The sequence below is a fragment of the Phyllostomus hastatus genome, unplaced genomic scaffold, assembly GCF_019186645.2.
Source record: "Phyllostomus hastatus isolate PE091 unplaced genomic scaffold, TTU_PhHast_1.1 phas_scaffold_78, whole genome shotgun sequence".
Taxonomy (NCBI): Eukaryota; Metazoa; Chordata; class Mammalia; order Chiroptera; family Phyllostomidae; genus Phyllostomus; species Phyllostomus hastatus.
Genome location: NW_025334041.1, coordinates 112,634,639 through 112,646,913, shown reverse-complemented (window position 1 = coordinate 112,646,913; position 12,275 = coordinate 112,634,639). Strand labels below are relative to the sequence as shown.

General features: G+C 36.8%; 1 protein-coding gene across 2 annotated transcripts in view; it reads right to left on the bottom strand.

The window, feature by feature from the left end:
- The window catches only part of HEATR5B (HEAT repeat containing 5B), a 70,544-nt gene that overhangs the window by 12,271 nt on the left and 45,998 nt on the right, over positions 1–12,275 (bottom strand). For both annotated transcript variants that reach the window (XM_045827793.1, XM_045827794.1), the window contains exons 25-29: positions 11,094–11,275; positions 8,989–9,057; positions 4,626–4,805; positions 1,552–1,789; positions 175–429 (exon numbers count right to left, since the gene is read on the bottom strand). In XM_045827793.1, coding sequence (XP_045683749.1) covers positions 175–429; positions 1,552–1,789; positions 4,626–4,805; positions 8,989–9,057; positions 11,094–11,275 — 924 coding nt within the window. The remainder of the gene's footprint in view (positions 1–174; positions 430–1,551; positions 1,790–4,625; positions 4,806–8,988; positions 9,058–11,093; positions 11,276–12,275) is intronic.

Below are 12,275 nucleotides of genomic sequence, written 5' to 3'. Positions count from 1 at the left end.
TGTACATGTAAAAATATTAAATTACTTTCTATGCTTTTCTCCTGTTAATCTGTATTATGTGGTTTAATTCCTGGTTCAGTCACAGAACCTAAGAGGGTAGAAGGAAGTTTCCCCTAGCGATACAACTTTTCAGAAGTTATACATGTCGAAAATACATTAATATGGCTCACCTACCTAAAATCAGGTGCATTCTGTCTTTGTTAATTTCTGGTAAAGACTTAGCACTAGGCATTGCTCCTGATGCTTGGTTTAAATTGACAGTTGCAGAACGTTTTTGTAAACCAGATACGGCTGCAGCTTCTGCTGACTCTGAACATGTAAATCCTGTGCTGTTTAACCAAAGTGCCACTGCATGGAGAATTGGGGCCCAGGAATTCCGGTAGTGAAGTCTGGCTGTATCAATAGTCTCAGGAGTGTAAAATGCTCCACCTATAAAACAATCATATCAATCAAAAATATTACTTTTATTCTAAGTGTTCACTCACACATGACTAACTTAAAAAAACTCATTACATACTGTCTTAGTCCATTTGGGCTGCTGTGACAACATACCACAAATTGGATGGCATATACACAACAGAAGTTTATTTCTCATAGTTCTGGAAGCTGGAAGTCTGAGACCAAGGTGCCAGCGTGGTCCACTGAGAGCTTTTTTCTGGATTTACCTTTTTGCTGTGTTCTCACATGCCGGAAGGGGTTACGGAGCTAGGTATGGGGGGTCTTTTTTGGGTGGGGCCTCTTTTAAGGGCACTACTCCTGTTGATGAGGGCTCCACTCTCCTGCCCAAAGTACCTCCCAAAGGCTCTACCTCCTACTACCACTGCGACAGACATTAGGTTTTAACAAGGACTCCCAAGGGGACAAAAACATTCAGACCATGGCACATATGAAAGAGAAGCCTGACCAAAGAGATTATCCTCCTTACAAAGCCACCAAAACTAACATCTTTCCTGCAGCTGCTGAACCTGTCTCTTCCTTACTGATGCTGGAGCGTCCAGCCTTTCCTTTGCAACCGCCCAAGCCACTGAGCATCCTCTACCTCTCCCCACCCTCTGGCCACAGGCTTCATCTTCATTTTTGCTAGAGACTCAAAACACCCTCATCACCTTCTCTTTCTGTCACAGCCTGGGAGCTCTGCTGCTTCTTTTTGACTTTTCTTTTGCCATTTTTCCCTACCTCCTGTTTCCACTACCAAACTGAGGATTTCCTCACCTGTCCTTGCACACATACATTGGCAGCCAGCACAGCAATATACTTCATCATGCTTATGCATAATGACTTGTTATGCATAGTTACTTAGAATACCCTGGCTCATAGCTAGTACTATAACAGTGAGAACACTTTTGCTTTGGCTAACAAGTAAATTTGATACTATGTTTGAACTCACAAATTCAACATTGGAGAAACATGCTCTAAATGAGAGAATGCCAAGTTGAAGTCAACAGAAATTTAAGATGTCATTATTACTGTTGCTTTTAGCCTCCAGCAATTCCATTTTGTTTAATTATACCTGAAACTCCATAAAAGCAAAACTCTGAATGCAGTACTTACCATCTGGGGGAAGCTGACTTGCAAATTCAGCTGGTAAAGTCAAAAGTGCATAGTCTTTTAGTGCTGCTAACCACAGGCGGCTGAGTGTTGGCAGTTCAGGCTGTACAAGTGTTATTAAACTATCTGGCGGTAGTTCATCTATGGTGCCATAATCATCATCATCATCGTCAGTATTTTTAATTGCTCCTTTTGGTTTAGACTCTGCTTCCTTTTTAATATTCATAGCAACCACATATACCTAGTAAGATATTCAGGAGGAGAAAAATGGCACAGTTTTTTAAAATGGCATAATCTAAGTTGTTATGATCATGCAGTGGAGTCATCAAAAAGCAACTGAATATAAATACTAAAGAATATACAACCTCATGATTTCCCGATAACCTCAGAGGAATAATGCTACCTGACTTGGACGCTACACTTTTCATTGATCTGACTTCTCACTAGTGTTCCACTCAGAACATATCCCTTGAGTAGGATCCTCTGAATTTTTTCTGGCTTCTCTTGTTCTACTTTACCAAGTCCCCTTTCACATGTGTTTTTCTTTTCTTTTTTCCCACAGGGTATAATTTCCTGTTTACTATTTCCACTTTCATAGACTTACTAGACACAATCCAGCATTCAAAGAAAAGGGCGGAGAAGTCAGAGACGGATTTCCATAAATACCCTTCTAACCCCCCTTCTTATATAGTCCTTATGTGATACTTAGCGACCTAGGTTTTACAACAGATAGCTGAGCCAAGAATATAATTTACTAGTAATATACATTATCTATATCCTTTATCTCCACTTTTTAAAACCAAAAAGATATAATAAAACTTTTAAAACTTTTTAAAACTTGCAACTTCCTGAAACATAATTTTAAAGATTGCTCTTTGTTGAAGTTACTTTTCATTTGTTTTCTTTGTTTTTGTACCTTTTAGCTTTGGTAACTAGTACACACAAAGCTGAATCCATTAAAAAAGCAAAAAAATTGAGGGGGAGAAGAAGAAAGAAAATTGCACTAGGTAAAATTCTTGAGAGAACTGATTTCCCCTACATAGTGTTCTCGCTGTACCCAGTGATTAAGTCCATGGGCGTGCACCTACACTGCAAGCTTCATGGAGGCAGGGTCTTATCTCTATCCCGACAATAGCAGACAGCTACGGAGCAGTCATTCTAAGTTCTAGACAATGGTTACAGGAAACAATGAATCTTCATTTTTGAGAAAAAGCATTCTTTAACACTGCAATGGCCTATATTAGTTCCAATCAGTTTAGAAATTCTAACCATGAACATTTAGGAACAGAAAGTAATTAATTTTAGGAATAAGAACTTTGGATTTCAAATTATAAATATATCACATTCATATTTTCTAGTAGTCTTAAGCTTGCTTCCCCTGCACCCATGTTTATTATCATGCTGACACTGTAAAAACCTCTCACAGCACCACAGTATATTTGACCATTCAATCCTCAGATCCTTACTAGAGACTTATTCTTGCCTCACTGTTGCTGTTGTGTGAGGACCTGAGGCAACGAGGACAAACAGTACGTGGTTCTAGCCTTCGTCTTCAATGAACTCACACACTGATATAATGACAGGGGAGTGAAAAACGTGCTGAAAGAAGGAATGTTCTTTTAAACTTTTTTGAATGATCTATCTTCCCCACTTTATGACACTCAGTGCCTAGACACAGTGTCTGGCACCCACCTAAAAACTACTAGATGTTTTGTGTAAAGAGTGAATGAATCTCGGGTATAGAACTGTGTGTGGATTTTATCTCTGTGTGTGTGTGTGTGTGTGTGTGTGTGTGTGTGTGTGTGTATTTCCATTACCATTTATCCCCCTTCTACCCTCTTCCATCTCTACCCACCCCCCGGCAATCTCCACACTGCTGTCCATGTCCAGAGTGCTTTTTCTTTTTTGCTCAATCCCTCTATCCCCCAAACACCCACCGAGAGCTGTCAGTCTGCTCTTTATTTATGATTCTGTCTCTATTTTGCTTGTTAGTTCAGTTTGTTCATTAAATTCCACATGAGTGAAATCATATGGTATTTGGTTTTCTCTGATTGGCTCATTTTACTTAGTGTGATATCCTCAAGGTCTATCTACAATGTTGCAAAGGATAAAATTTTATTCCTTTTTACGGCCTGGTAGTATTCCATTGTGTAAATGTCCCATAGTTGTTTTATCCACTCATCTACTGATAGACACCTGAGCTGATTCCAAATCTTGACTGCTGTAAATAACATTGTAATAACTTAGGGGTGCTTATATTCTTTCGAAATGGTGTTTCAGGTTTCTTTGGACATATTGTGGTTTTTATTTTCTTCATTTCACTTATGCTTCTAATTTTTGTATTTTTCTTGTATAATACCTAATAAGGAAAATAAACCAAAAAATTTGTTCCTATTCACTTAATACCGTTTCTGACAAAGTCACATGTTCCCAGAGATAACCAGCTATTAAAAAACAAAACACAAAAGTCCCTAGCTCCCTACAGCCTTGGTATCAATGAGTAATGGCAAGTTTAATCAAGCAAAAGACTCGGCCTACATTATTTTCTATTACTTATATCTGTATGTTTTCCCTGCCTAATTTCCCCATAGTAAGTAAGGGGAGCCCTTCCTCAATATAGAAGTTTTCAAAAAAAAAACTCATAGAAAAATATAATTTTCAAAGACTTAATAAGAGGTTTTTTTTGAGATATAAAAGTTTATATATTTCAATGAGAAAGAACAAATATATTTGGATCTAAAGCTGACTTTTTTTTAACGATTTTATTCATTTATTTCAGAGACTTGGGAAAAGAGGAAGAGAAGCATTGATATGAGAGAGAAACATGGGTTGGCTGCTTCTCATACATGCCCTAGCTGGGGACCAAACCTGCCACCCAGGCATGTGCCCTGACTGGAAACCGAACTGGTAACTTTTTGCTTTGTGATATGACACCCAACCAACAGAGTCACACCAGTCAGGGCTAAAGGACAGTTTAAAAAACATGAAAATCAAATAAAAATTTTTAGACCTGTAAAAGTAGGGAAACATTTTCTCATGCATAGAGAAACAGTTCAAAAACAACAGACCATGGTTACCTCTGCCCACGCTTTGAGAACAGCCAGCTTTTCCATGGTTGCGGCGCTCTCTCGGTACAGCTGGCTGGACGATCCTTTCCCAGCCTGAACTTTGTCCAGAGAAGAAACAAGCAGATTGTGTACTCGGCGAAGATCGTTGAGATCGCTGACAACTCCACTTCCGATCCATGTACTACATACCTAGCCAAAGAAAGTTTTGTAAGGTTTTGTATTAAAAAATGAACATTTAATGTATAGGAAAATAGAGTAAATAAAATTATTTTCATTGAGGGAAGAAACACAAATCAAAGCAAACAAAACAAAACAAAACAAAACAAAAAAACCCCCAAAGCTATGCTTTAATATTAGTTTGACTAACAAAACAACAAGCATGGAATTTATTATACACTTAATGTAGAAAACAAAATAATATTTACTTATCATGTTTCCATTGTCTAACTGGGCGAAAGTTTTATCAGAAAAAATTTTCTACCTACATCAGGCCAGTCACGAATAATTCTTCAACTTGACAACATTTCTGCTTACTACAGCCTAAGGGTTACTCTGGGTGCTATAGAAGAGATTTTTTTTTAAGTAAAAGGAAAAATTCTGGTCCCTGTCCTCAGGGGCCAGATTGAATGAACTGTGAGAACTTTTAAGACTATAATAGTATACTTAAAAAACAGGAGGGAAGGATTAATTCTGGCAGGAAAAATGGGAATGTTTAGATTTCAGGAAGGACACATAGGGGAGTTACATGGAGGAAGAGATGAGAGTAGGAAAGTTAACTGGGACTAGATTGCAGTACAATTTAAATTCCATTAGGACTGAACTCAGACTTGCTCGGTAAGCAATCATGAGTTTCCAAGGCTTCCGAGCAGGAAGATATTATTAGAATTGTGCTCCAGGATAAAGGCTGCTCCAGTACTTACGCATAGGAAGAAATATGTACAGACAGCAAGCAATGTGTTTCAGTTAGGTAACTATTACAAAATTATGGAACAGAGACGACAGGGATCAAACTGGGAAAGGAATGGGAAAGGAGTGGAAAAGGAGGGGCATCGGGGAGAGAGCTGGAAGTAGAAATCACAGTCTGAAAATCAATTAAATGTTTTTAGTTGGTGGGGCACCAGGACATGCAAAAAAGTGTGAGGAATCAAAGGCTGCCAAATGCTGGTTACCAAAGCTGCTAACTTGGGTGAATGGAAGGAAGGCGACAGCACTGCCTAAGAGAGATAACGTAAGAAAATAGAAGAGTTTAGTGGAGACAAGAAGTTAGAGAGCATGATTTTGGTTGTGAACATTTTTTAAAAGATTTTATTTATTTATTTTTAGAGAGAGAGGGAAGGAGGAAAAGAGGGAGAGAAACATCAATGTGCGAGAGAAACATCAATCGGTTGTTTGCCTCTCATACGCCCCACAGCCCAGGCATGTGCCCTGACTGGGAATCGAACCAGGGACCTTTCACTTTGCAGGATGACATTCAGCCCACGTGACATACCAGCCAGGGCTGGTTGTGAACATTTTGACATGTTGAGTTTAAAGTACCAGAGACTTGGGAAAAGATGTTCAGCAGGCAGCTAGAAACTTGGGTCTGGATTTTAGGAGCAAAGTCAAAGGTAACTTTGTAGACCCAGGAATGCTCCACACAAAGATGATAACTAAAGCAATGTTACTAGGTGAATCTGTTCAGGAATTGATGTATTTTTTAGAAAAGCTTTAAGGACAGAACACAGGGAAAATAGTTACACCAACAGGACAAACTGAGTAAGAACAAACAATGAAAGAAATTGAAAGGCTAGAAACTCAAAAGGAAAACCAGGGAAGTGTGGCGATAACTGGATCCAAGGGAAGAATGTCCAGAAGAAAGGCGTGGTCTGATAGTGCCAGCTTTACTCAACAATTACAAGTCATTGCTATCTTATCTGAAATCCTCCGGCCAAGGCGTGTTGCACAAATCACAACGTTTTGGCACAGGGAACAAGGTACAAAGACCTCATGAAGAAAGACACCAACCAAGATGTGTGGCAGCACCACATATTTGAAACACGGATATTTATCAAGTGAAAGGCAGTATGAATCACACTAAAACTAAAAGAGATTAGTCAGTATTCTATTCTCACTAAGCTTCATGTCAGGGCCAAATGAGTGGGGTCAGCTCAGGTTTTGCTACCAAACAAATTATGAAAAAGCTTATGGCTTTCAGAGCATCTAGATATGGAATCATGGTTAATGAATTGTGTTCCTATATTTAAAGCATTTTAAAAGTTGAGAATAAATATATATGTAACTATTTTATTCTCTTACAATCTTATTCTCAGTGAATTAAAAACTAAATTGAATAAAAATTAATAAGGATATTTTAAAATTGATGATCAATTATAAACATACTGAGGGCAAAATAAAATGCCAATCAAAACAATGTTGAAAATGATGTTTAAAGTGAAAAAGACTAAATGTAAGTATAAAAATAAGGAGTTAATACTCCTAAAGAGATGAGACATATTGGAGAGATTTGAGAATACTTCTGTGAAATTTGGTAGAAATACAACTGTAAGTTGAGGAAAAGTATAAAGACTGAGGCAGGCACTAAGTTTACTTTGCAAAGACCCAAGTTCTTTTTCCACTTTAAAGAACATCAAGTTAGAAACTGCAGCTACTGCAATAGAGTTTGGTTAATGTAGAAAGAAAAAGCCAACACTGAATCAGCAAGATCATATTCAGAGAAAAGATCTTGGTCTTATATCAAAAGAATGGTGAATGAATGTATATTTATACATTCTATATCTATAAAATCTATGAAATCTATGAAATCTATATTTAAAGTGTGTAGTATGTTTATGATTCCCAACCTGCTTTAAATAATGTTTTGATTAACCCAGTGATTACCATCCCCAAATGTGTTACAGTTGAGGGTCTTCCTATAATATCTAAAAATTACCCTGGGATGCCATGTTTCATGATCTGCCTAAAGCCAAGTTCTCACTTTCCCATAAGGAAACACTGCTTCGCCTTTTGCAAAATCAGGTTTTCTTCCAGAAACAGGATAGGAGGTCAAAATTGTATGCCTGCCCCTATAAAAGAAGAAACTGCTTATCAAAAGAAGCAGCTAGGGCCACATAAGAACCAAGATGTTTAAGGCAAATTCAGTAACAGGAAATTGTCATACTACTCATTCACAAGATAAAATTTTAATAACTTTTGCTTTTCTAATGATGAGAAGCTTTGTGAGAGGTTTCCTCTGCTTAAATGCTATGCTCTGAAACATTACCGGGATACACTTATGCTATGTGACTGTGACTTCTCAGGTTTGCTGGCATTCCAAAGCAAATGATCTACTCTCACTCTAAAGTCTGTACCACGACCCACCCAGACCTCTTTCTTAACCAAGGCTCTCTCCTCTGTCTCTGGTCTGCGATTGGTGGGAGGAGTTCATTTTTCTTAAGGCCACCATTAAGACAGCTGGCTTCAGAGAAATAACTCTTAACAGTGGAAGGAAGAGGCAAATCCATTCAGTCCCAGAGAGAACAAAGTCAGAAATTTCAAATCATCGTTGCAACACAGAACATTTTCTCCAGAGAGCCCACATGTAGCTTGATTGTGAATTCAAAACAATAATGACAGACCACAGGTCTGTACTCCAGAAAACATGCAAGGAGAGAATTACTTCTATTCTATCCTTAGGTGAACAAATGAGGAATCTGATTTCTGAAAGGTTAGAGCTTAATGCATGAATCCTTTTTCAAGATGAGGCATAAAAAAGAGAAACTTATTAAAGGTGTAGGAACATGTGCTTTTGTGACTCTCTTCAGATACAATAATGTAAGGCTAATCCCCTGGGATTAATTTTGCAATGAAATATCCATATTGTGAAATTCTTTTGGACAATTTAATATCCAAAAACTCATAGAGTTTTCACAGCCTGTCATCAAAAAAATCTGTTGTCTCCTAATTATCATGATACATTCTTCAATTATTGCAGATTTTGAGACCTTTTATTTTAGTTCCTCTTAAGACTGTCATGTTTCTGTTTGCTTCTGGGTTATATAAGAGCTTCTGTAGCCCAAAGTCATGTCCTCAGTGATGACAAAAAAAGGGGAATGCGATGAACAATTTCTATTTCATCATTTGATACAGAATAAAAAAGAAAACTGTCACTGTTATATTACCAAGATAAAAATAAATGTTATGACAAAAAGGGAATGTGATTAACAGTTTCTATTTCATTATTAGATGCAGAATAAAAAGAAAACTGTCACTGTTATATTACCAAGATAAAAATAAATGTTATTTAATTTTTCTATGTTCTTTCTTGGAAGTGAAATTCTAAGATACCTGTGAATTTACAGACAGTAACAAGAGAAAACTGTATCTTTCTTCTTACCTGGCAGGCTTTAGCTATGATGTCTGATGGGGTGTCTTGTGAAAAGGCTGGTCTTAGAGCAGCTCCCACCTGGAAAAGTAAAGTGCAAGCATTTTATTTTTAAAAATAAGTTCTCGGCATAAAGCCTCTTTTGTCTTTGAAGATGAAAACACACAAAACACTCCTTTGTTCCTTTCTTTTTTATTATGTCACTGTCATCTTTCTTTCCAGTTACACTGAACTCAGCCATGTCGTTTTTCTTTTGCTTTCTAGGAGGTTACCATTATCAAATCCATATGGGTACTATACCAAATAGGCAATGAATTTTGTTTTTTTTTCCTTTGTTTTTGTTAAATCGTAGACAGGATTTTCAAAGTTAGGTGTTCCCAAAGATAAAAAAGACTGCTATCTTTTTTTCCCCTATGTTTCCTAAGTATATTTCTAACAATATTTACTTCATGGGGGAATCTTATGTAACTGGATCAATTCTGTTAAATAACTTAGTCCTAAAAATTCACAGTCACTAAAAAAACTGAAGAGATCATTCCACCTCAAAAAGAGATGCTTGAAAAGATGATTGTTCAAGAAATCTTATTTTAGGTACTGTTGTTATAGCAATAAGTGAAGGAATTTGAGCTTTACTTTTAATAAGCCAACGTCAGTTACAGATTCTTAGATACATCAAATTTAATATGTCAGAGCTAAATAAGGAATTAGATGTAGTCGACTCCCAATTGAGATGTCTTTCCTTTCACTAGAGATACACCTGCGAAAGTATATCAACAGCAGTGAAGAAATGAACCCAGAACCCCTCTCTGTGACTAAAGACACATGGCTACTAACCACAGTATTAGTATTGCAACACTCAACTAACCGCAGACGTGGTAGTTGGGTCCTGTACTGAAGGAGAAGAATGCTACAAAAGAGATTATTGGGTCGACTGGTAAAACTGTAATATGATAGATCATATAAAAATAGTATAACAATGTTGAATTTTCAGAAATTGATAACTCTTCTTGATTATGTTCTACAGTGTTTTTGTCCTTTGGAAATACAGACTGAAGTGCTCAAGGGTAATGACACATGATTTAAATAATTTACTTTTAAAAGGTTTATAAATAAAAGTGTATGTGTGGGTAAAGAGAGGAAAGACAGACACAATCAACAATAAAGCAAATGAGGCAAAATTAACAATTGGCAGATATAAAGGGTATAAGCCAGTTTTTTGTACTATTCTTGCAACTTTTCTGTTTGATTTTATTTCTAAATAAAATGTTTAACAAAAAGAAATGACCTTCAATCTAATAGGTTGGGTATTTGGGAGTAAACAATTATATACAGGTTTTCAGTAGCCAGTTGGGCTAGCAACTAACTTCCTCACTTGTACTTATGATGGAAAAATAAGGGATTATACATTATTCACACTTTATTTTAAGTTTGAGCACAGCTTTTAGATAAGTTGTGGTATGTCTAGAACCAAGATTTTTGTATAATCACGGTAAAAAAAAGTTTATTCTTTCCTTGCTAACATAAGCTTTTCCCTTTCCATAACCCAGCATTACTAGGATCACATCAAATACGCCTCACTTGAAGAACACAGATAAAGGAATAAACTTCAGGAGAAATAACTCCGTTTAGAATGAAATAAAAAATTTTTTTGACAGTACTAATTCTTTCAGTAATATTTTATCTGCTGTTTTTAACAGTTAATTTCTTTCAGCATACAGGGCACAATTGCTTTTTGTTTTTAAAAAGGCTTACAAAGAAAGTCTAGACATATAAAAACAATGGGAACAAAATCCACAGCACTCTTTGAATGTTCTCTTTATCTTTAAGTGGCTTGGCTAAATATGTAAAACACAAGACAGGAAAGCCAGACTGGAATTTCTATTCTAGGTTTATCACTAATGTGCTATCACTACTTAAAAATAGTGACAAGTGTTGTACTATTGTTTCCGCAACTGTGGGCTGATTCAAACTATGTAACAGACGACGGCTGTGGGGATATGCCTACCACATGAATAGAAAGGTTACAGTTGCAAATACATTTCTCCAGTGGATCCTCACTCCTTTAATGGTCACCTGAAAGATCAATATTAAGTTTTTAAATAAACAGAGTATCTCACATTAGCTTGATACTGCTCCAGAATCACATGACCTGGAAATTCTGGCTCAGGCACAGATGCAAACTTCTTGATAATGTCTTCAAGTGCTTGGAGCCCAGCCATACGCAGCTGGTTGCTGTGATCAGTTGCAGCCATGAATGCCATGCGAATCAGGTCGGAAAGATGAAGTACCAAGAGGTCATCTAAAAATAAAAATGGGAGGCAAAAGGTAACTTTTCTGAAAAAAGGTATAATAACATAAAAATATGAAATGAAATAAGTTTCTTTTATAAACCAGTTTTGAATCACATATTTCAGTGTGCTTAAAAATAGCAAAGATACACTTACAAGAAAGCTTGTATATCATAAGCTCTCAAGAACACTGGTAAACTAATTACCATAACTTTCCCCAAAGGAGTCTGTAATTCTTTTTTTTTTTAAGATTTTATTTATTTATTTTTAGAGAGGGAAGAGAAAGAGAAAAAGAGAGAGAGAGAAACATCAATGTGTGGTTGCTGGGGGCAGTGGCCTGCAACCCAGGCATGTACCCTGGCTGGGAATCGAACCTGGGACGCTTTGGTTGGCAGCCCGCGCTCAATCCACTGAGCTACACCAGCCAGGAGTCTGTAATTCTTTAAGAACAGGGATTGGCAAATGTTTTCTGTAAAGAACCAGGTACCATATTTGCCACCAGATATACATATTTACCGTATAATGCACTCCCATGTTTTTTGGCCCAAACTTTCAGGAAAAAAATCTTTGATTTTAATTTTTAAATTCAATTATTTATATCTAGATACTTGCTTCCTATATTATAAAGGAATTCTAGCATTTATTTTTGAACATATTATGGTACAAGAAATTTTATGTAACAAATAATGACAAAACACAAGAACAGACACAAGGTATTTCAGGCACTACCCACATATAATGCACATCCTTATTTGTCCCTCAAAACGTGGGGCAAAAGGTACACATTACACACAGCACAATATGACAGTAAATATTTTGGCATGGCCAGCCATATAATTTCTATAGCAACTACTAAACTCTGCTGCTGTGTTATGAAAGTGGTCAGAATGTGTCTTCGGGTGGATATGTGGTGCTCCAACAAGGAATAAAGACAGTGTTTATGACATATCGTGCTTGGCTGCTACCCTACGTTCAGATTCACATTTTATACATGGTGTTCATGTTTTAGTT